The following is a 24,627-nucleotide window of genomic DNA, read 5'->3' as shown; positions in this document are numbered from 1 at the left end:
ATAAATAAAATGATAGGTAGGCCATTGAATATAATACATACACAGAGACATTGGCTTTGTAATTTTGTGGTCCAGAGATATGAACTGTGCCAGATGTGGTCACCACTACGAATCTGAGCACAAAGATGTATTCCTGGTCACTAGTTTCTCTAAGCATTAGCTGGGGGTCCTGGTTAATATGTGATATCCTAGGCCCATCCTAGACCTCCTGAGTGGAAACCTTAAGCTTTAGAGATTCAACCCAGTGGGTTTAGAATATGCTTGCTTTAAAAGAATCTCTGTTTGGGTCTAGGGAGATGGCTCAGCAAAGAACAAGCAGCAAACACAAGGACAGAGCTTAGGTCTCATCCGTTAATGTAAATTCTGGGAACACACCTGTAACTCCAGCACTCAGCAGGTGGACGGAGTACCCCGAGTAAGCTGTCCAGCTAGATAACTGTGTTGGGAGCTGTGACTTCAACTGAGAGACTCTTTCTCAATGAATAAAGTGAGAGTGACCAAGCACAAAGCCACAGGTCCTGGGGACATCACACACCTCATCTGCCAGCCTTTATATTTTAGGCTCTGCTCCTCCTAGACTGTGAGCAGCCTGAGGCTAAGCTGACATCCCCAGTCCTGGCACTGGGTGTGGTGACCACTCAGTACTGGGTCCCATACAGGAGTTCAGAGAGCATCCTATCTGACAGTGATCTATGGGTCATGAGAAGGACAGTTTAGATAGTAGGCATGGCTTACTCAGGTGGACTAAATCTACAGTTTGTCTCCAGTGCCTATCTGCACAAGAAATGTCCTGGATATTTCAGAAGGCCAGGCAGGTCAGTGAAATAACATCACTTGGAGGCCCTTAAGGAAAGAGCTATGATGGCTACCTGATGGCTGGTAGCCCAGCATGAAGACTGTCTTGGTTTGGTCTCTGTTGCTGTAACAAAAGACCCTGAGCTGGGTAATTTATAGAGAAAAGTTTTATTTTGGTTTACATTTCTGGAAGTCCAAGAGCATGCCAGCATCCATTTGGGTCCTGGTGAGGGCTTCTTATTACAGCTTCAGCTAACTCATGCTAGGAAGTAGATGCAGGGAATACACATAGACAGAGATGAAGGGAAATGGGTATGTGTTGGTAACTGCTTCACACCAGCCTCCTCTTGTAAGAGCTAATCCGTTTCCATAAGAACTGACTCAGGCTCTGTAGAAGGTAATTAATCTCTCCTCAAGGGTCTACCTTCATTCCCCAACATGGATACATTATTAACCAACTTCAGTACGAGTCGGCTGAAGCAAATGCTTAAATACCGTGGCATTTGGCCGTTTGGGAGAGAATCACAGCAAAGCAGGTTGACTCCTGCAAGATCCTGAGTGGTATTTTCTGGGGTGGGTGTTTCTGTCCATGACCCAGGTTCTCAGAACCAGACCCCAGCCACACTCTGGAGGAGCGAGTGGCACACTGGTACTTCAGCCAGCTGGATAGCAACAGCAGCGATGACATTAACAAGCGGGAGATGAAACCATTCAAGCGCTATGTCAAGAAGAAAGCCAAGCCCAAGAAATGCGCTCGGCGCTTCACCGACTACTGCGACCTGAACAAGGATAAGGTTATCTCACTGCCTGAGTTGAAAGGCTGCCTGGGTGTTAGCAAAGAAGGTGAGTTCCACCCTCTGTGTGCCTGCCAGACAGGGACCAGGACTGCTATCCTGAGCAGGGAGATCCTAGACCCCCACGTATTCACCAGCCATTTTCGGGAGTGGGCTGTGCTTCAGGGCTGGCTGCCTGCTGCAGTCATGGAACGGACTGGTAAGGTTGCCATTTTTACACAGTCTACTGAAAAGACATAATAGTTATTCATGTACTTTGTGATTAGTACTATCAGAGTATATTAGTTAGGGTAGGGCAGACTATGTTAAGTGGTGAATAGACTCATACACACCATAGCTCAACTTAGCAGTAATTGGTTATCTTTTATCTTGTCCATGGAGCAGGGCAGCATAGTTCCAGATTGTGTGCATATGCACATGGGTTGTACGTGGTATGCATATGCAGGAATCGAGAATGACCCTGATGCCTTCATCAACAGGCTTTTGGGGCACTCTGTGGGTCTGATTTATTCCCCACCCACCCTATAGAGTAAGCTTGGGTGTGTGAGGGAATTCTCTAGAACAATCTTAGAAGTGGCCTGCATGTAATTTCTGATGGTTCACGAACTGGAACTCTGTCACTGGGCTGTAGCAACTATAGGTGTCAGGAGGCAAGGTGAGGCTCGAGAGCCCTTCTCTCAAGTGGGAGGCTTTATAAAGGCAGTGAGGAACCACTGGATTGGCAAGGTTATATATTTGAAAGAAACTGTAGCGCTCATCCCAGGCCTACATGGGGACACTTGCAACTTAGTGAGGAGTTGCTGAGGCTGGACCCTGTCCCATTCCATTCCCTTTTGGTGCTGGGAGTACCTGTCCATACAGCAGCTAAAGCTAAGGGAAGGTACAGTGTGATGACTTGGTCCTGGAACTCAGGGAACCTCCCTCTGGAACTTTGCCAGAGGCCAGGTTTCTGCCACTTTGAGCCAACATACAGGACCTAGAGGAAGCATCCAGAGCAAGCTATGTTCTTGGATGCAGGGTTTAAGGATCAGTGATCATCTGGATGCCCCTCCAACCCAAATTCAGCCAGGAGCAGGCCATAGATTTGAGTCATCTGCATAATTTTTCCTAGAGACTCCTGGAGTACTTTCTGTTTCTTATCCGACCTACCTTCTTGACCCTCTCACTTCAAAGGTGGCATTGAGGGTGTGGCTGGAGTACCTGTGTCTGCACATGTGATTGTGCATGCATCTGTGCATGTATCTCTTTGGCATATCTCTGTGAGCATGCCGGCATGGTACCTGTCTGACAGTATCTTTATCTCTGTGTGTACACACATGTGTTCATCTATGCCTGTTTTTTTAAAAATTATTTTTTGTGTGTATGAGTGCTTCTCTTCATTTATGTATGTGTGCCAGGTATGTGTCTGGTGCCTGCAGAGGCCAGAAAAGGGCCCCTTGGAACTGGAATTACAGACAGTTGGGAACCACCATGTGGATGCTGGGAACTGAACCTGGGTTCTCTGCAACAGCAGCAAGTGATCTCAACTGTTGGGCCAGCTCCTCAGCCCTTTATGACTGACTTAAAATATATCTATGTATGCATGACTATACATGTATGTACATGCTTTGAGTGTGTGCGTGCGTGTGTGCATGTGTGTTGGGTTTGTACTGTGTAGATGGAAAACCCATAGAGAGTATGATGGGACTCTTCTTTCCACTTCATTCCTCAGTCCAGCATGACACACTAATCCTAGAGCCCAAAGACTTCTATTGTTCTATGTTAAAAGAGTCTGGATTAAGCAGAGGAGCAGTGCTTTGCACTCATGAGGCAGCAATGTTGCCAGTTCTTGGCTTATCAGTAGGACTTCAAAGTCTAGCATCTGTGCCCTCCGTGAAGATGACCCCAGAGTGAAGAACAATGTCTCTTGTGAGCAGGCCAGTCTTATTGCTTGAGGAAGCCACGAGAGTGGCTAGAGAGGAATCCTGGGCGGTGGGGTGCAGAGGTCGCCTTGGGACTCTGAGCAGAGATAAAGCCTGCGGGGAGCTGTGTGGCCAGTGCCCTGACAAGGATGACCATTTTTAGACATTCGGTGGTGGCAGGAGAATGGAGGACTACAGAGAAACCCAGGGGAGGAGTGAGGACTACTGTCTAGACAGAAGTAGGGATGTAGGTAGTCAGAGACTCTGAAGTCAGATAAACCTGACTGTTAAGCTCTGTCAGTTCTAGCCCTATAATTTGACAAGCCACCTCATCTCTCTGGATTTCCATGTCCTCCTCAGCCAAAATGGAGGTAGCAGTATCTACCTTGGAGATTTGCCGTGAGAAGTTAACAATTTAGAGCAGGTGATGGGTGGGACAGAGTCCAGATGCACAGTGATCACACAGAAGGTATCAGTAGCAGAGGAATCTACCGATGGGATAGAGGTGCTGTTTGCTGGCAGCCTCAAGGTCTCCCTCTGCTCCTGGTGGCAGGAAGCCACTTGGCTAGATGGTATGTGGGAACCCAGGCGCAGGTCATCTGGTATTATGTGGTGCCCTCTGGTGGTCTGAGAGGGACTTGCATGCCAGGTGGGGGCCCAGATTGGCTGGGAGGAAGATGTGGGACTTGGGGAGTGTAGTTTTGGGTTTGAGGGACCCAACTTTTGGAGATGCCACAGGAACACCCCTGCTTCTGCCTTCCAGAACGCTCACTGGAGTTCCCAGCACAGCAAGCCTGACATTTGGAGGCTTGGGCCTCGATAACTGGTCTTTTCCAAGTCATAAAGCAAGTTTGTCTCCACCCTATACAGTAAGCAGCGGAGGACTAGAGGCTGGGTGTCTCGGAAGTGCCAGCTTTTCTTTGGGCTCAGTCTTCTCCTTTCCCTCTGAGGATCAAGAACTCAGTGTCCAGTGGGTGACAGCCAGCACTAAGTTTGCTTCCTCTCAGAGTGCTGTGCCATCCTGGGGTGTTAGCCACATTAAATAGGGACAATTTCACTCCTGTTATATAAGTTGTCTGAGGCACAGGGATGTGCTTCTGGCTCTCCATTTTGTTTTCTGAATCTTAGCTGATGAATCAGGTCCAGGACTACCATAGGCCTCCTCTTTCTATGTACACATCTTTGTGTTTACTTCTGAGAGCAGCCCCCGCAGAGTGGAGCAGAGTAAATGTAGACTCCAAGGTCAGGCAGCCTGGCTCTGCCCTTTCCCACCTGCCTGCCTTGGGTCTGCTCCTCTTATCTTCCTGGATTTGTGACCTCACCTGCAAACCTACATATACCAACATCGACCCTTATTTTGTCTTGGGTCTTAAGGAATGTTAAGAGAAGCTGAGCTGTGGCATCATAGGATCCATGATAATCTTGGGCTTAGCAGGAATGAATCCCCAACCCCCCATGAACTCAGCTGATCCTTGGGGCAATCCCACCTGGGAGGCAGAGAAGTAGAATAGATGTTGTCTTAATTCCCTCTTCTGGTTCTGATGTTCAGAGGCATGCTCAGAGACACAGGGAACTGGCCCAGCTCCTCGTATGTTCCCCCTTTGAGAGATCAGGTTTTGACGGAGCACCAGGTCCTATGCACAGGGGTGGGTGTTATCAAACCAGGTCTTAGACCTTGCGTAAGTCCCTCTGAGCCTTTGCCTGCATATTTGGCAAGCGAAGGGACTAAGGTTTCTTCTACCTCTGACATTACAGGACTCAGAGACCCGAAACCAAGAGGGCAATAGATAGCCCCTAAAGCCCTTCTTAGCAAACAGCCGAGGGCATTCAAAGAGACATCCAGAGTGAGTTCCAATACCACAAGTGGGAAAGGAAAATGAAGAAAACCTGTTTATTCTCTCTTCTATTGGTGCCTGCTAATATGAGTTCAAGGTCAGCCTGGACTAAAGTGAGAAATGCTATCTCAACAAAAACAGGGTCAATGACAGCAGGAGCAGCAGCAGCAATAAGCCAGCGAGACACCCCAGCCTGACTGTAGACAAAAGACCGTTTAAAGATGCTGGTGGACAGTGGGTTTACTAGGCAGGACATGGCAATAGGCATCCTCAGATCAGGATGCACGGCCATGTCACTTCCGGTTCCCTCCCATGCATCGGTTCTAAGGACAGAGCAGGAGCTCTGCCAGCTGTCTGGGTCAAGGCCTCCCCCATGTCATATGTTCCTATTTGTTGCAGGTGGTAGCCTTGGCAGCTTCCCTCAGGGAAAACGAGCAGGCACAAACCCATTCAGTAAGTCGCCTTCTTTCTGGACTTCCCTCTTCTGTGGACTCCCTTGCAGAAACTGTGGTAGCATAGCAGTAAAGCCATAGACCAGATCACTTAAAGGCCCACACTCCGTGTCTGGTGGGGATATGAGGAAGATGTCATCAGTGCTGAAAGGATTCTGTCACACACACACACACACACCCCCACCTGCCATTTCCTCCAGGCTAGGTAGTATGATCTGGTCAGAACTCACCAGAATTCATCCCGCGCTTGTCTGGCAGAGTCAAGGTTTTTATGATTCCGACTGGAATTTACAGTTCCTAACTGACTCTGGATGCTGGGAGCTGCCTCAGAGTAGCAAAGGGTCGGAGTGTAAAACATGCACGCGGAACATATAGGAAACCTGCACGCGACCTAGTTCATGTCTGTCGTGCAAAGGACATGCAGATACTTTGGTAGCTGAACATTTCGTACACCATTAATGGCTCATATCACTTTTCTTTCTGCTCTCTCCTTCCTGCTCCCAGTCGGACGCCTCGTCTAAAGAGCAGAAGAATCAAAAGGCCAATGGAGAGTCCAAGGAGACTGGACTGACCATCAGACACCTAACTCTCAGCGCTGCCCGTGGCCCAGCCACAGCCCATGTAACATAAGTGGTGCCCGCCATGTTTGCACTTTTAATAACTCTTATGTGTGTGTTTTGTTTCTGGTTCCATTTGTAAGCACCAGTTATCTAACACCACAGCGGGAACAGGAAAGGGAAGAAAAACTGTTTATGCTCTTTTATTGATAAAGTTTTTTTGGATCTGCTACTGACAACTTTTAGGTTATTGGGGGAGGGATGGGATTGAGAAGAAAGAGATTTATATACTGTATATAAATATATATGTAAATTGTATAGATCTTTTGTACAGGCATCGACATCACTGTTTGTCCCTTCCCTTCCCTCTACTTTCTCTGGACTCACAGTCCAACTCTCTCAGACGACATCCTTAGCGTACTGAGTTCACTGCAGATGGACCCTGTTCCTCACAGGAGCTCTGTGCTCGTGCTGTGGACAGCACATTTTCTTCTGGTGGGAAGAGGGTCGATGCCATTAGCTGTCAAAGTCCAGTCACTTGGCCGTTGGCTGGATAGGAGGGGAGCCCAGCTGCTGTGATGGCCAGCATGGATTCCCATTCTCTGGTGGCCCACGTGCCCTTTCTATCCAGATCCCTTGGCAGTCTACGGTAAATAACGGAGCAAGGTCTGCTTGAAGGGGTTGAATTTGGCTACTTTAAACATTCCCATCTATGTTTAGCGCCTCCCCCATGTAGGACAAATTCCTAAGCATGTGAGGAGGACAGGGTTTTCCTTCAGCAGGTGTTTAGCATCTGAGGAAATGGTGACGAGGACAGAAGACTTGAACCAGCTCTTCTGCAAACCCACAAGAGTCTCCATAAGCATGTCATTTCCAACACTAAAGTCAGACTAGGTTTTACTTCAGTGCTCTCCCTCCATCTCTTGCCCTCATCCTCACTGATTGGGTCAGCCACCTTGTTGACCAATACCGGAGTTGCCTTTATTCCTCCGGGATTCCTCATGGACTTCCAGAATTCTAGAATTCTAAAATTGGCATGGCGTCCCTTACCTTTGCTTCCCCAGGAGGAACAGGAGCAATGACCCAGCAATAGGGCAATCTAGGCTTTTGCACAGAGTGTCACCTGGATTGCATCCAGGCAGATAAGCAGCCTTTTCTGTCTAGGTGCCATGCTGATTCAGATGTCCTTCTGTCAGAGCAGCAAATGACTCTTAGTGGCGCCTCCCATGGTCAGCCATGATGGCAGTGAGGAAGGCCAGGGCTGGTGCTTTTGCTGGCTATCTTGGCAATATGCCTTGCCTGGGATTCCATCTCAGTACCCTGTAAATGCATCCACCTTGGTAAACCCTGTTCTATCTTGGGTCTGGAAGGCACTGGCCCCATAATGCTGCCCACATGTGGGGAGCATCTCAGGGCTTGATTTGATGAAGTCTTGGCTCCAGAAGATTCCTGCCGTTCTGGTGAAAGTCACACACGTTGTCTCACAATGACCAGTGACATGTCCTGCCCTGACATGGTAAGGTGGAAAGAATGCCTTCTCTTGGAGCCTTTGAGCAGAAACACCACAGCATGGTGGAGCTGGATGGCCCTCACAGCAGACTCCATCCTTGTTTCTTGGCCTCAAGGAAATGTGCAGAGAAGCCAATTTCTTTCTCACAGATGGGCGTAGGTTGTGCTGTGTGGTTTTCCCTTGGGGAGGCGGGAGCAAGGAAAAGTATTTGTAGCTTGTTTTATAAAAAATAAAAATGGCTAAACCTTGGCAGCTGGTGCCTCTTTCTTTGGGTGGCCTCCTCTGAAGGAGAGGCCCCATTTCCTAGAAGGTTTCATAATTTTCCTGGTCTAAGTGCTCAAGCTCTGATTCTGGAAAGTCTAGGTTGCTCTTAGTGAGACACCAGCAGGGAACACAGTGGTCCCTGGGGTGTGTATTTCCTAGGAAGATACCACGGGTCCTCTTGTACAGTGACATATGTCAGTGTGGATTCAGGCCTAGGAAGAGGGACAAAGTGATTGCTAGGCCTGGGGAAAGTAGACTAAGGAGTTCTCTTGTCTTCAGATTTTCTGACCTCAGGGCCTGAGCACTGTTGATTCCCTAGGGGGCATCAGAACAGCAGCTTCTGCATCAGTACCACTTGAGACCTTGGGCTGCATCCGCTGGGTTCATTGTCATTCCCAGCAGTTAAGGGTCTTACTTAAAGCCACTATTTTGCAGAGGATGGCCTGCCTGCAGGCTTCAGAGAAGTGAGGCCAGCACTTGCCATGCAGGAAGCCCAGGAGGAGTCAGTTGATTTGACCTCCAACAGAGAGTGTAGAGAAGGGGATGGGAGCTCACCTTTGACAGCATTGTGAAATCTCATCCCTACACCTTGCTCCTCTGTTTTTTTCCCCAGACAGCTGCATTAGGAGTCAAGGAAATGGTGCAAGATAGGTCCATTGTGTTTTTGCCTCACCTTGGGGCTCAGAGCCACGCACCACTTTCACAAGGAGGGAACTTTGGGAACAAATTCGTCAGGGAGGCCTAGAGACTGCAGGGCTGGACATCTTTTCAGGACCGCTGAGTGTTGACAGGGGATGGGGTCCCAGGTCCCAGGGGTCCCAGTGGTATAATATCTGCTTCCCAAGGGGGTGGGACACTATCAGCTCTAACTCCTTTGTATAAAGATAGGTGGGTGGATGGATAGACAGACAGGTAGGCAGGCAGACAAAAAATTAAAACAACAAACAATGCAGAGAGGTAGCTAAGTTAGCTTTCTAACCAATTATCCCCAAAGCTTCTAACTGATCTGCAAGATCATGGATATGCCATTAATGAGATTCAAATCTTTCCCAGGAGCCTTGACCTGTTCCAGTTGAGCAAGCGGGGGAATGAGAAGTTAGATCTTACATGAAGTGCCACCAAAACCTTCAATCCTTCACCACAGATCTGTACGTCTTCTGCAACTTTCATGGCTTGCTAAGGAAGCCATAACTTTGGTCACATCCTGTCCACTACTTCCTATGCTGGGTAAGCCAGCCAGTGGTCTCTTGCGGTTTCTCATCAACAAAGGACATATCAATCTAAGCAATCCCTTCTGCTTGCCACTTCCACCTCTGGCAGCCATCAACAATGTGGCCTCAGCATTCTCTTGCTCTGCACCATCTCCCCCTTAATAGGATAGATTCCAGGAAAGCCCTTTTGCCCAGATCTTTTTAACAGGACTATTGATTCTAGTTAATGGTTGATGATCCTGTATGTGATAAGCCGGGCCTGTTCCCAAACTCAAGGCCATCCTTTAATGATCAAGAAAGGTGTGCTGTGCACTGGGGTACTGTCTGTCTACAAGGTAATAAACAGGTATCAGACTGCTGATATGACATAATCAGGAGAGACCAGGATGAGCTGCAATAATGTACAGCCCTCACGACTTCTGTGGCTAAAATACGAAGGGATAACCTAGACTTAGTACCAGCTGGGGTACTTCTTTGCACTGTTCTTATCAGGGATCTAGGTCAAGGAAGACTCCTTCCCTCTTGGTTATGAAGGTAAAGAAAGAGAAACGTGGTAAATTGCACTCTGATGCCTATCCAGAATGAAATATATCATCCTCTTAGTTTGCGTTCTATTTCTTTGATAAAGGCCATGCTCAAAACCAACTTGGGGAGGAAAGAATTTATCTGGATGACATGTTCCAAATACAGTCTATCACAGAGGGAATTGGGGGCAAGAGCTGAGCAGGAGAAGAAAAAAAAAAAACAATGGAGGAACACTTCTTACTGGCTATCTTCCCTGGCTTTCTCAGCTACTTTTCATATACAACCCAGGACCATCTGCCAATGAAGGTGGCACTGCCCACAGTGGCCTGGGTCTTCCTACGATTGTCAGCCAAGAAAATGCTCCCATAGGCTTGTTAATCTTATGGAGGCAATAACTCAGTTGACATTCCTAGATATGTCCTATGTTTGTGTCATGTTGACAAAAACTAACCCACAATCACGTTGCTCATGTTCCAGTGACTAGAGCTAATCACGTGCCCCCGCCCAACTACACAACAGTGAAGGAATAGAATCAGGAGTATTTTGTAAAAACTCTGCTATACGATGTAGATTATCTTAGTGTGATTTTAAATGGGCAGTGTGTACACTGTCTAAGAATAAAGAGACTTGCTGATCCTGTTTTGTGCAATGCATGTTGGCATGTTCACGACAACCACCATTTCCCCTTCTCAGCAAAGTGGGGAGGTGAATGCCAACTTCCCTTCAATAAGAAATCAACACCCCACCTAGAGGCTGTCTCTCAGGCCCTGTAGGAACCCGGCCACCCTCATAGTGTGAGCAGGAGAAGAGAAGGAGGGGAAAGATCAGGTTCAGGTAACGTTGGAGGAGAATAGCTGGCTGAAGCATCCCGGTGCCCCTGTGCTATGCATGTGAGACTCTCATGCCTTCTGTAATCACTAGTTTGATCCATGCCCTATTGAATCATCTTCCATTAATGAGAGCCAAGGCTGTTTCACAAGCTTAGCTCCAATCAATCGTATACCTCAATATACAACTTGTTTCAGTCTCCCTCCCCTCCCTACACTAGCACAGTGTCCTGGTCCATAGCTACTACAAAGCAGTGGAGCTGAGGTCTGGCTCCAGGTCACCCCTCTGCTTTCTAATTGTTCTTCACGATGGAGTCAGGAGGAGGGAAAGGGAGAGAAGCCACGAGGGTCTCTGAGCAGTAGCCCTCCGGGTTTATGGTAGCCACACCTCTGTTTAACACTTGCTCTATTTCCCATGTACCAGGTACCCTATGCTAGAGCTTATAAGGGGGCACATGCCAGGTCCTGGAGTAGACTTCCCCATGGCCTGTCTCACTGATTTGGTCAGTTCAGTTTTGGTGTGACCTCTTCTATATCTTCCCATACCATCTATTTGTGGTATCCATATCCACTTTGACCTGGGGCTCCTGCTTCTGCTTTTCTTTTGAGACTGCAGTCTGACTCTCTTCTGGAGTTTCCATTTGTCAGTGGGAACCTCACCCACTCAAGCCCTGCCAAAACCTGGGAATGCAGGCTGACCTTCAGCTGTTTCTTGTCTTAGCACTTTATCTCCTTGCCCCTTCAGTGTGTAGATGAGACTGGCCACTAAGTCTGCTGCACGTGGGTGATGGTGGCAGAAGCGGTGGTGGCAGTGGCGGCAACAGTGGCATGGAGTCCAGCCAGAACATATGGTGCCAAGCTTGCAGCTGTGACTTGTGAAGAGCTGGTAGTCCTCTTGCTTTGAAAGGGTTTCTCCTGTAGCTCTGGAGAAGACAGGGACATAGATGGAGCCCTAAAGGCAGCATGGCTACAGGACTCAATATATAATGCAATACCTTTGGAAGTTGTAGGGATATTGGTGGGGAAGGACTGACAGCAGGTTATTTAAATTATCTATGGAGAACTTTGTGCCCTAACCAACAAGCTGTAAGGCTGAACTTGCACAACAACATCCCATCATCAAGTCAAAGAGATGCAGAGAGAATAGCCTAATCAGGTCAAGAATGCACCTGTAGGTTATATAAACAATTGGCTAAGATGATTATGGTAACTGACTACCTGCAGCTATATTCCCCCTGTCTCAGACACTCTCTGAGCTCAATTCAAAATGTCTCTGTGCAGTGTGCCAACCTGCTCCATTCAGATCTGGACAGTGCCATGCTCTAACACTGCTTAGGGATACCCTCTGTCCTGGCTAGTTTTATGTTAATTTGACACAAGCTAGAGTCATCTGAAAGGAGGGAATCCCAATTGAGAAAAAAATACCCCTAGAAAACCCAGCTGTAGGGAATTTTCTTGATTAATGACTCATGGGGGCGGGCCCAGCCCATTGTTGGCAATGCCATCCCGGGTGGGTGGTCCTGGGTTCTATAAGATAGCAGGCTGAGCAAGCCATGAGGAGCAAGCCAGTAAGCAGCATCCCTCCATGGTCTCTGCATCAGCTCCTGCCTTTTCTGTCCTGTCTGAGTTTCTGGCCAATCATCCTTCAATGATGGATGACAACATGGAAGCATAAACCTGTTGTGGATTGCTCTGGTACCGTTTGTAGTTTGAGGCTAATTCTTCTTCCTCAAGAGGGGCTGCCCCGACGAGCAGCAGAGAGTAGATCATGTACTCAGGTGACTTCAGGTGAACCTTCTCCCCATGTTAACTGGTCAAATAAAGGCTAGAGCCTGTGACTGGGCAGTGGAAGGAATTGGTGGGGCTGGGAGTTTTGGAGAGGGGATAGAGGATGGAGGATGAAGAGGTGGAAGGAAGATGGAGCAGAAGCACGTGGTATTGGTGCATCTGCCCAATCTAGGCACACAGTTTATAAATACTATAATTGTGTGTTGAGTTGTGTGTTCTTTACACAGGCTTATTGGGCTTGGAGATTTACCACAACATAAGCCAAATAAACTCTTTCCTTTGGAACTTGCTTTTGGTCATGATGTTTCAACCCAGCAATCGTAACTCAGCATACACTCTCAAAGAATGTGATGGATGGAAATTCTCAGTGGACATACCTTTAGACATCTACATGTCCTCTTTGGCTTGAATTATGGATCTAATTAAGAACTAATGTTAATGTTCTAGTAAGTGGCTAAGCTCTATGGTCTAGGTGTTTGTCTCTTCCAAAACACTTGTTGAAGCATAATCCTCAAAGTTATGTTATCAATGCTGTCTGGAGTGGAGCCTCTGGGAATTGCTCAGGATTAGATGTTAGCAAGCAGTGGAAACATCTGTAAGTGTGTTAGTGGCCTCAACAGAAGAAGAAAGATAGAAGAGAATAGGTTTTTACCGTTTCCTGTGCCACCTAAGTACTCTGCATATGTTACCCCCAATAAGAAGGCTCCCATCAGTTAGGGTCCTTCAACCTTGGACTTCCCAGTCTCCATTAGTGCAAGACACTCTTTTTTTAATCTATAAAATATCCAGCCCATGACATTTAGTAACAGAAATAGAAACCAGAGGAAAGTTTGAGGAAATTTGGGGAACGAGTGGAATGAGGCCCATAGTGTGAATATCAATTATCATCCCACATAAATGCATGCCAGAGAGCATCTATGATGGTCTGTGTCTCAGTAATTGATAGACCACGTGAGCCATGGACAGTAGTTGGCCTCTTTCTTTATCTACCGTGATGCTTGTCCCTTTGTCAAAGCATGAAATGGCAGGAGAATTGGAGGTTGTACTTTTGTCATATTAAAAGAAGAAATAGCTACTATGCAGTATAAAAGCAATTCTACTGTCAAGCAGTTGTAGAAAAGATGACAGAGTGACAAATAGCTCCCAGTGAGGTAGAAGTTAGAAAGAGCTCATGACACAGCAGAAAGAACTAAGATCAAAAACCAAAATCTAAACATTCCAAGATATAGAAACAGCCTGAGTGCATGTCTGTAAGGAGTGGTTCTGACTCTAAGGACTTGTTCCCCAATTGGTTGTTGATCTACCTGTAAAGATGCCAGGAGCCAGTTGCTAGGCAGAAGAAAAGAGGTGGGACTTCTGGGTCCCCACCGGGAGGAAGGAAAGAGGATTTTCAGGCCTGCAGGAGGAGTCTGAAAGATGCAGGGGTGGAAGGGAGATTTCAACATGCTTCAGAGGGAGAAAATGCCAGCCATATGAGATCTCAGATGGAGCGACCATAGGCTGCTTCTCCAGGCTGGAGGTTAGGGTGTTGAGCTAGGACTAAATGTTGAGCAACTAAAGTTGAGGGCAGATTTTGGGTGCTGAGCTAAGAGTATTCGCAAGTGTACCTTAGCCATGGTCAATTAGGAGTGCCCAGAAATTGAGCCAAGAAGGCAGGTTGAAATTGAGCAACGTGTGTGTCTGTGTTTTTCATCCATGGAGCCAGTATTCTCTGGGTGGGGGCTGGTAGCATGGTCTATCTGGAGCTTAGAGTTGGGTAGCAAAAGCTTCATGTTACACATGTTGTTGAATAAAGGAACAAATAAATTCGTGGACTATTACTGTGGTGGTTAGCTTTAATTAATTGTCAACTTGACACAACCCAGAAATCCCTGGAAAAAGAATATCCAAATTGTCCAAGTTATGTTAATTGATGTGAGTAAGACACGGCCCACTGCAGGCAGCACCATTCCTTAGTAAGGACTCCTAAACTGTACCAAAAATGGGGAAATCAGGCTGAGCACAATCAAGCGAGTGAGCAAGCATTATGCATTAATTTCTCTCTGCTTTTGCCTTTGGATATAATAAGAACTAGATGTTTGAAGTTCCTGCCCCGACTTCTCCACAATGATGGGCTGTAATCAGAAATTATACACTGAATTAAACCCCCTTCTCCCCTAAATTCATTTTTGTAAGAGTATTTTATCTCAGCAACAGAAACAAAGCTGTGACAATTACTCAGCCTTAAAAAGTAGGAAACCTTGCTGTGAACCATGTGGAGGAACTTAGAAGAAATTAGGCTTAAGTGAAAAAATCCAGGAACAGAAAGACAAATGGTGCGTGATCTCATTTTTATGTGGAATGTCCCCCAAAAGTCAGATTCATGGAACAGAAAAATTTACGAGTTCTATCAATAGTGGGGTTCAGGGGGACCAGATATGCTGTTTAAAGGGTCCAAATGTACAGTTATGAGATGCATAGGCTCCACAGTTCTAAGGAACAGCATGGTGACCACCTTTAATAGTGTATGAAACATAAACTTCAAATTCCCTGAGAGTAGACATGAAGCATTTTTACTATACCAAGGATGATTATATGAGGCGATACACATATACATATATACGATGTGTGTATATGAGTTGCCTTGATTGAAATAATTTCAGTATATACACACATTAATATATGCAACACATTTATGCTAATACAATATATATATACATATATATATATATATATATATATATATATATACCACATATATATTAAGCTTCAATAAATATATAAAAGAAGGAAGCTCTGTTTATCAGGAAAGGCTAAATTCACTTTTTATAAGGTCAGTTTGAGTCTCTCTTTAATGGTTTGCCTTTTTTATATAATCTGTCTTCCAAAATGCTTCTTGTTTCTGGTGAGGATTGAACCCAGGTAGTCACACATGCTAGACAAGTGCTCTACCACTGAGCTACACTGTGTCCCATAAACCTCATAATGAGGCTTAATTCTTAGCAGTGCTGAGTGTTGATAGAACCTTTAAGAAGTTATTGAACTTGGGTTCAATATTGGGTGCTCTGTCATGAATGCATCAGTGTGCTTCCTGTGGTAGTTTTTGGGAAAATGGGTTGTTTCCCCAAAATGTGAATCAGTTCTTTTGTCTCCTTCATTCCCCACACATGTTTCTTTCTTACACATGGCACTTTTCCATCAGCCTCTCAGCCATGTTGTGACACAGTAAATCCGTCAAAAGAAGCTAAAAGCAGATGCCAGCACCCAGGTCTTGAACAAATAGAAACATGAGCTAAATACTTCCATACAAAGTATTCAGATCCACAAATTTTAATTTAGCAACACAGAACAGGCTAAGACACACCCCTCTGGGTGTCATGTGGCATACTTGTCAGAGTAGTTTTCCAGAAATCCTTTTGAATACCTTTGTCCCAACAGATGTCATGTAAATCCTTCCTCCATCTTTAATTATCAATACAAATCATTTTGCCTAAGTGAAATTTACCCAATCTGTTCCTGGGCCTTGCAGGTACACCACCCCAACCAGCTTTCCATTCAGGAAGGGTGAGTACAAGGTAGGTGAGAAGATATTGTGGGCGGACCAGAAAACTAACTGCTGGTTGGTTTCCCTTGTGCTCCCAGTTGGTAACTGGCAGCCTCTCTGTGAGCTTCTTTCACTGGCTACACTCAGCCTCCTAAGATTCTAGCCTCCTCCAACCCTTTGTTCTGGTGTTTGTTACATACAAGAGGTCATGATATTCTGAAATAGGCATGCTGAGCAAAATTCGGAATCGGACTTGTGTTTCTGCCTGATCCTTACTGCCTGTGAGCTCCAGGGTAATCAGAACCACTCATAACCTGCTTGACAGAAAAGAATAATAACTACCTCTTATGGCTCTTATCAGACACAAATGATGTATATTAAAGGCTTTGAAAACTGCACAGACATAGGTCAGGTTGTTCTTGGCTATTAATATTAAAATATCTCTCCTTAATCGCAAAGGCATTGTGGCAAGGCAGTCATTTGCAGCAAAAGATCCCTTTGCAGTTTAGAGAGGTTACAAGAGAGTGACTGCCCAACTAAGGGCTATATGTCACAGTGTCTTTGCATTTGAATGAGTAAAGGTGACTAGCTTTTTACTAATTGGATGTCAGCAAATGTGATATGACTTGGAAGCCAAGGCAGTTAGGTAGGTGTGTGTGTGTGTGTGTGTGTGTGTGTGTGTGTATGTGTGTACCACCTCCAATTTACTTTTCACCTGAGATGAATGGAGAAGACATTCAGAGACTGGCAGTTATAAAATGAAAAAAACAAACAAACAAACAAACAAAAAAAAACAAAAAAAAAAACAGATCCCTGAATCACCATGTGGAAGAAAGCCACCTGCTGACCAAGAATCCTTAGATCGTTGCATAAATGAGAAGTAAACTTCATGTTCTCTTAAACTATTGAAATCTTGGGGTTGATTTATTATGATAGCTATTATGTCCTGAAAATAAATGAGATAAAAGGGTGGGAAGGTTGTGGCTCAGTTTGTGTACTCCGACTGGCAATGTCACCTTCATACTGATTCATGCACAGTGGGTGGCATGAGGCATCCTAAAGGGATGCCTGTAATGTTGTCAGTTATAGTTGTCAGGCGGTTTGCGTATCTCACCTTGTGCACCCTTCCCCGTGTGTATGTTCTGGAGTCCCAACATTAACGCTGGAAGTAATTGGCTTTAGAAGCTTTCAGAGGCTGTGAGCCCAGAGACGTGTCACGAGATCTAGAGACCTAGTTGTTGGTGTCTAGACTCAGACTAAGGTCCTTCCTCTCTCTGGACAGCAGCCTCACCCCTCTTCCACAGTGATTAGTGTTTATCTACTTCATTCTCAATTAAGTCCAAAGTCTGGATGATCTAGAAATTTCAGCAAAGAAGAGATGAGTACAGATGGAGTTCGTATTTCTGTCTCTCCCATGGAGTCAGCTTAAAAACACTTTTATTTTCAATCTCAATTAGCAATAACATGAAATAGGTCTTTTAAACATGAAATAGGTCTTTTAAACATGAAATAGGTCTTTTAGCTCAAATCTCTCCCCCCCCTCTTGTCTGTCTGTCTACCTACCTACCTACCTACCTACCTACCTACCTACCTACCTACCTACCTATTGTTTCCTAGTTATCACCTCCTTGCAGGACTTATGTTTTCAAATCCTCTTCTCTTAGCCCCAGTTTGGCCAGAAATGTAAACCTAAGCAAGGACTGAACTCCTCAGCGCAAAAAGGTAAGTGGTATTTATTTATTTATTCATTTTTTTGTGGTGGTGGAAATTTCTTTACATTCCTTTTCTTTTGCTTTCAACACAAGACCTCCTTGGCCTAAACCTTTCTTAGCTATACATGCAGGCCTCAGCTAGCATCCACCTGCCTTTCCCCTTCTTGAGCTCCATGTCGTGGTCCCATCTGGTCCTGTGCCTCTGCTTTTTCTTTTTGTCTGTCTTCACTGCTGAGTCCTCTCACCAAAAAAAAAAAATAAAATAAAAAAATAAAAAAAAAAATTACCATTTATTTTTGCTTCAAGGTCCCATTCTCCATGAGGTCCTTTTCAATTCTTCTAGGCCAAGTCAGTGATTTTCACGGCTGTGTTCTGTGGCCCTCTGTTCATGACACACTCAGAGTGCCTGTGGTACAGGCCTTTTTCATTTGCACCTGATCACAAGCTTTATAACCTCCCATTGCTCAGCTTTGGAAGGGGCACTAACGCACAATGTAATTTCTATATCCTTATGTTCTCTGTCTTGTTTAGGCCTGGGATGGGTTTAGTCCATAGCCCCTCATGTACATGCACTCCCCCACCTCTTCACATGTGCACATGCATGTGCATAGACACACACACACACACACACACACACACACACACACACACACACCCTGATACAGCCTTCTACGAAGGTCTCTGCCTTCTAGAAATGTCCCTCTGGGTATGGAAAATTAATTGCATTCTCTTGATTGAAAATTTGCTCCCAGATCTCCAATAGAAAGCTTCAGTTAGTTCTGTGGAGTGGGGTTGTGAGGCCATGAAATCACATTAGGGCTGTCAACTAAGCTGGATTATGGGATGAGCAAACAAGGGGAGGGAAGGGCTTCACAAAAGCAAGGACTGGAGAGGAATGCCAGTCAGGGAAGGCAGTCCTGGTTCTTCAGGTACCCCTGATCTGAGTTCCACAAACCCCACTAGGCACCCCAATGTTTTGAGAACGATTTTAATTGGTTCCTGTTTCTTAGAACCCAAAACACTGTGCTCAAAGAAATTTTACTTCATCTTCTTGACTGTGACCTTCTTATGGTCAAGAAGCAAATCTTCACTGTATCACCAGAATGAACATGTGCGGGCTGCTCGCAGTAAGATTTTTGAATGACAAATGACACTGAGCAAATGGACAGTAACTCTGAGTCTATGTGTGGCAAGCCCTGGCTAAATATGGCTTTCTAGTCAGAGCTTCACCCTGCTCTGTCCTTCTTGTACAAAATGTTCCCTCACCGCTGTCTACATAATCCAGATTATCTATGCCCTCCTGCTTCTTGAAGTCTGGGTTGTGACAGGTAGCATTTCCATGAACATTTTTTTTTGCTTAAAAAACTAATACTATGTTTAGCACATTAGCACCTGTGTGTGTGATGGGAGACAACACCTTCGATTCAATTGCATCTGCCTCAGCAGATATCCAAGGTAGCCCCTGGACCATTCATTGAAGAAACACAGGGAAAAGCAGGCTGTGTGTAGAGACATATAAGTAGACCTTTTATTTTTACTTTTTTTTTTTAAACCAACCCAACATTTCCACCAACAACTGTCAACATAGCTTAGGACACAAGCACTGTTTCATTTTTTATTTTCTTTTAAAAAAATCTGTTTAAAATTAAACAGGTGTTGTTTTAATTTTGTTTTTCTCTCTTAGAAAATGTATTTATGTCAATGCAGAAAGCCTCAAGACCCGTGGGCAGTTTTGGGGTGTGTGTGTGTGTGTGTGTGTGTGTGTGTGTGTGTGTTAAAGCTAGGTCTTTTCAAAACACAACGGGAAAAGGTCTGGGAGGTGGGGTGTCAGCATGTCAGTCTTTATTTTGTAGAAGCCCGGACTCCTTGGCAATGTGGTGACTTAGATTCCTTGGGGGCAGGGTATAAGAAATACCCCACAGTCTGGGAAGGGACAGCTTTATGGGGTTTAAAAACAAGCAAGAACATGGGGGAAATGAAGAATTCCAGTTCCTATCTTATGAACATGCTTTCAAAAGCAGCCTGAAGGTTAGGAGAGGGGGAAGAAGCCCCTGTTTTCTTACAAACCTCCAAATTCTCACATCACTTCAAGCCACCTCCTCAGTCCTCTGAGTATGGCACATCAGCCAGGGAGGGGTGGTGATGCTGCCATGTCCCCAAACAGTGACACTTTGCATATGACCCACTCCCTTAGAGACCTCTCCAGTTGAATACCCTCAGACACAAACTCAGAAACACTGGAGAGGTGTTTTCTGTGTTTTCCCAGGTGCCCTTGGTCAGCCCAGAACACTCTGATTTCCTCTCTGAAGTCTCTCTGTGGGAGGGAACACACACAGGGGCTGGCACACAACACAGACATATGATGGCTTCCACCAAGAAGAGGGTGATGCCTCTGTGGTTTGGGTTTGATGTCAATACATGAAAATGAAGCTCCTCCTGGGCCCTGAGTTGGAGTCAAGGGACAACAGCGGCCTGATGAGAGCAGGAGGGTGTCTGTCACGCAGACTTGGAATTCCTTCAGGGTCCTTTGCCACTAACTTCAGGAAGAGAAGACAAGACAGTAAGTGGAACCTGGCAGGAGAATAAAAATGACCACAATGGCGACCAGATGAAAAGAGCACCCCAAAGCAGCCATTGCCGAGACGGTTCGTTCTCACACCCTGACAGCTGAACGAGGGAGTCTTGATGCATCTTGCTGGAGACAGGGGAGATCCTGCCCCTTGGGGAACTAGAGTCAAAGGAGTAGTCGGGTGGTGGAATAGAAGGGGAGGCTCAGGGGTGTGAGTGGCGGGATGGGGAGAGGTGGATTTGTTGCTGTTGTTGGTTTGTTTGTAGTTAAATACTTTGGACAGTGGGTGTCTTCTCCATTCCATTGGATTGGTTAAATTTTGCCCTCTCTGTGCAGCGCCAGGGCCTAGGTCAGGTGAAGTTCCTGGGGCTCGGGTCCCGATGCTTCTTCTCCAGGGATGCTTGACCTGGAGAGGTTGGTGAGGAAGGGCCCTTCTTGCAGGAGAAGTCCTAGGCCTGCCCTGTGAAGGTCTTGTTCTGGCGGGTCAGAACCCCTTGATGTAGCAGTAAGCCTCCAGCGTGGCAAATAGTATGTAGAGAAGCCACAGGCTCACAAAGAGCCATGTTGTGGCAAGCTTGCAGCCATGAGGACCTCCAAGCTCCCCGCCCAGGTGGGGCCGCCGGCGGTACAAGAGCACACTGAGGCAGACAAATGCAAAGATGGTGAAAAGAGTGACCGAGAAGGCCAGAGTGCCAGCGGACACATGGAACTCCTGTCCCTGCATGGCCCAGTAGATGGCGGCCACGGACCAGGCCAAACCGATACCCAGGAAGACATTGACAGCATTACTGCCGGTGACGTTGCCAATGGAAGCATCTGCATACACATCCTGCAGGGCAGCAGCTTTGCTGGCAAACGTATCTGGAAAAGGGCAGAGACAAATGGGAGCTGTGGGAGGCTGGGATGGGCAGGGCTGTTTGAGCAACCCTTATAGGCAGCTTGGCAGCATGGGCAAAGGGACCACTTCCAGATCTGCCACTCATGAGACTGTGTAGCCTTGAGTATATTTAATTATGGGTCAGGGTTTCCTATTCCTCATCTGAAGGTATCTAAGGCTTTCTAAGAGCTATTTCCATCCCAGTATTTACCTAGCAGGCATATCATTCCCCATTGTCTCAGTTTTTAGCAAAGAAGACCCGGTCATTTCATAACATCTGCCCAAGGAACTTTCACATCCTGGGAAGCAGCTCGAGTAGATGCCAGCTTGCCCCTGTCATGCAGGCCATGTACTCACATAACCCCGATAGCAACTGAGTGATGCCCATGTACTCAGAAAAATAAGGACTAAGGCATCCACACAAGGTCACTTAAGTTAGCTAAAGACTAGACTCTAATATCCCCATGGAAGAACCCTTCTCATAACATCCTCCCACAGCCAAAGAGTTTCATCAAGAGCCATGCAATCAGAGACATGGACCATAGTATACTCTTCTGAAAGCCACAGTGTTGTCAGGTGCTTTCTGGACCAATTTTTAGGCCTTGGAAATACCTCAAACTATCTCCCTACATGGTATATCCTGATATCTCACTGTTGCCAAATTTCTTGGATGTCCCAGAGAAAATGTCTTGCTCTATCTTGACTGTAATTTTTCAGGTTGGCTCTTATCCTCAGTTATTTTTCCCATATGTCATCTCCCCTCACATCTGCCCTTTTCCCTTTGATGGTTGAGGCATATCAAGTCCTGGAGAGCAGTGAACACAGGGCATCTCACCTGCAAAGCTCCTGGCACCATATTGATTTCTTACCAGTAGATTCACTTCTATAATAGCCAGACTTTTGACATCACTAATACAAAAAGCATGCCTCCCACTCCCCAGTCTGAGCTGGGCTTTTAGGAGGAGGCTTTCCTGAAATGTGTCATGAATACAGTATGATGAGTCATTTTGAGTATCAACTTGGTTAGATGGGGATTGGTTGAATGGCACCTGTGGGTGTGTCTGTGATGAGGTTTCCAGAGACTATTAGATTCTAAGGGATGGACACATTCACTAATGAAGTTGTAATTTGATGGCACTATTAGGAGGCTCTGAAAGGCAAGAGGGACCTAGTTGGGGGTGCATGTCTCACTGGGGGTACATTTCTTGGGGATAATAGCTTGCCTTGGACCTTTTACTACATTCTTTGTTTCTTGTCAAGCAAGATGTGAATTGCTTTCCCCCATGATATCTAGCCTTCCTTGACATGTTGTGCTGACACCCCAAAACTGTGAATAAAATGGATCCTTCTGTCTTTAAGTTTTTCTTTTATTCTTTCTGTCATGGCCACACTGAAATAATTAACAGTTGGAATTGACCTCTAGAAGGGTATGTTTCTTTGCTACAATGAAGGCTGCCCTTGATTCAACCTATAGACCCTCTCCTGGTGAGAGTTAGTACAGATACTTGAAGCTAGCAAAAGGTCAGAGTTCAGATGCCATTGAGACCCAGGTTGAGTTAAGTAGGGAGCCTGGCCTAATACAGTCACCCTCTGCCTGCTACTTAGTGCTTGCCATTCAGGCATGGTGACCATAGGACTTACCCTGATTCAGCTTAACTCAAGGTTTCCCATTCTACACTGCCATAGAAATTATTAAGATGGTTTTTAATTAGTTGGGTCAAGTTTCCTGTGATAGATGTTTAGCTGAGGGCTGAGGAGAAAACCTTTCTGCCTTGACTTACATAATAGATCCGCAATCAGCACAACATGGTATCAGGCATCATGGGATCAGACATCAACATTAGTCTACTAAATGATTTCATGAATGGTTACCGCGGCTTGCCTTTGGATACTTAGAAGAAGATGAAGAGCATGTAATTCCTCACACAAAAGGACAAATCCTACTAAGGTTCTCATGCCAGTTCTGATAGGAAACACTTTGACTTCATAGGTGACCACAGGAGCAGGGGAGGCCAAGAAGGATTGTGGGTATCTCTATAGGGACATCTGTAAGCAAGCTAATCTTTAATCTTTCATAGGCTGCCGGAGGCAAATTCGAGGACATTATTATATCTATTTAGTTACATTGCTTGTATCTTATTAATATAACATGAAGGCTAAGGAATCGGGCCACTTACTTGGTCAGGTACCATATCCTCGGTAGACCTGTTTCCCCTGTTTAGTAAGGTTTTGATGAGCAGGGCAGGGATTGAATTTGTCAACTGTTTAGCACCCACAGTGCCTGCTGTTTCAGCTCAGAGGTTAGACCAAGTGTAGGGGTCATTTGAACAAAAGGACATCCTTGCTGCAAACTTAAGCACTCCTCACTCTCACCTGGCACAGAGGTGCCGAATGCCACAAAAACAACAGCTGTGACCGAATCCTTGAGTCCGATGGTGCAGCCGAAGTGAGAGGCCAGGTCTCCGATGATGGCTGTGAGCATGCCAATAATGAGGATGGAGACCACGAAGCAGGCCCAACCATGGCAGTACTCTGTAGGGGGCACACAGGCAAAAAGCACCTTCCAAAAGACCGTCAGGAAGTGCATGACATAGTCAAAGCAGGATGGCAGCCTCTCCTCTCCAGATTCATCCTCATCCTCATCCCCTGCTGGAGATAAGATAAATAGGCCCGAGAAAGGGAAGGGAGGTCAGATCTCCATTCATGAAAATGTCAAGTCCAACCCACATCACTGGCGTCCTAGGCCAGAATGGGGATTCAGCTCCCTCTGGATAGCTGGTGAGAAACAGGGTGGACACCACATAAACAGTTGAGAAATGGGAAACAAACTGGTCATGTGGCCACTGATCGGTTTAAATGTAGGGTGCTAACCGAGCACAGGAGAAGGTGAACACACTGTGAAATAAAGAAAAAGAAGAGAGAATGGGATTAAGAGGCAGGGCGGGGAAACAGGACAGGATCGTGGAGCAGGGACCAAGGAGGCAGGGATAGGCTGCATTTGAACTAGGCAAAGAAAACAAATTTGGCTGTGTGGTTGCTCACTCTTCACTGGGTGCCAGTGGGATTCCTCCTGTGTTTCCTAACCTGTCTATAGCAATAGCAATCATAATTCTGTCATTATCCATCCCCAGGGGGATGGCTGTCATTCCAGACTATGGAGGTAGACCAGAGAGTTAGTACCATCCCTCAGATATCCCATGGCCTATGACTATCCTTGTTAAGAAATGTGGCTACATATGCCCCACCAGTGGCTCAGGAGAAAATGTGCCTAAGTTTGGAGGGAGCAGAAGTCAGGAATCTGAATTCTAATTTTGAATGAAAGAAATCTTAGCCTGGGGCACTTCACCTATAGTTCTGAGCTTCGGTTCCCTCCTTTGTGAAGGGGGGTAGACTATGTGGCCTACATTCCTTTTGTTGTCTCCTGAGGGGCACAGTCAGGTCATCAGAAGGGACACAGCCCAATGGATGTGAAAGCAGGGCAGCAGCA

General features: G+C 46.0%; 2 protein-coding genes across 11 annotated transcripts in view; one reads left to right on the top strand and one right to left on the bottom strand.

Annotated features, from left to right (window-relative positions):
* The window catches only part of Smoc1 (SPARC related modular calcium binding 1), a 148,778-nt gene extending 140,685 nt beyond the window's left edge, over positions 1-8,093 (top strand). The window contains exons 11-13 of one of the 3 annotated variants that reach the window (XM_076921820.1): positions 1,394-1,638; positions 5,725-5,778; positions 6,282-8,093. In XM_076921820.1, coding sequence (XP_076777935.1) covers positions 1,394-1,638; positions 5,725-5,778; positions 6,282-6,298 — 316 coding nt within the window. In that variant the 3' untranslated portion in view covers positions 6,299-8,093. The remainder of the gene's footprint in view (positions 1-1,393; positions 1,639-5,724; positions 5,779-6,281) is intronic. The other 2 variants (XM_076921819.1, XM_076921821.1) reach the window with 2 other exon arrangements.
* An 11,107-nt stretch (positions 8,094-19,200) lies between these two features.
* The window catches only part of Slc8a3 (solute carrier family 8 member A3), a 134,668-nt gene continuing 129,241 nt past the window's right edge, over positions 19,201-24,627 (bottom strand). For 6 of the 8 annotated variants that reach the window (XM_076921811.1, XM_076921813.1, XM_076921815.1 and 3 more), the window contains 2 exons: positions 23,514-23,789; positions 19,201-21,124 (listed from right to left, as the gene is read on the bottom strand). In XM_076921811.1, coding sequence (XP_076777926.1) covers positions 20,748-21,124; positions 23,514-23,789 — 653 coding nt within the window. In that variant the 3' untranslated portion in view covers positions 19,201-20,747. The remainder of the gene's footprint in view (positions 21,125-23,513; positions 23,790-24,627) is intronic. The other 2 variants (XM_076921814.1, XM_076921816.1) reach the window with 1 other exon arrangement.

The sequence above is a fragment of the Arvicanthis niloticus genome, chromosome 23, assembly GCF_011762505.2.
Source record: "Arvicanthis niloticus isolate mArvNil1 chromosome 23, mArvNil1.pat.X, whole genome shotgun sequence".
Classification (NCBI taxonomy): Eukaryota; Metazoa; Chordata; class Mammalia; order Rodentia; family Muridae; genus Arvicanthis; species Arvicanthis niloticus.
This window is presented reverse-complemented; position numbering and strand designations above follow the sequence as displayed.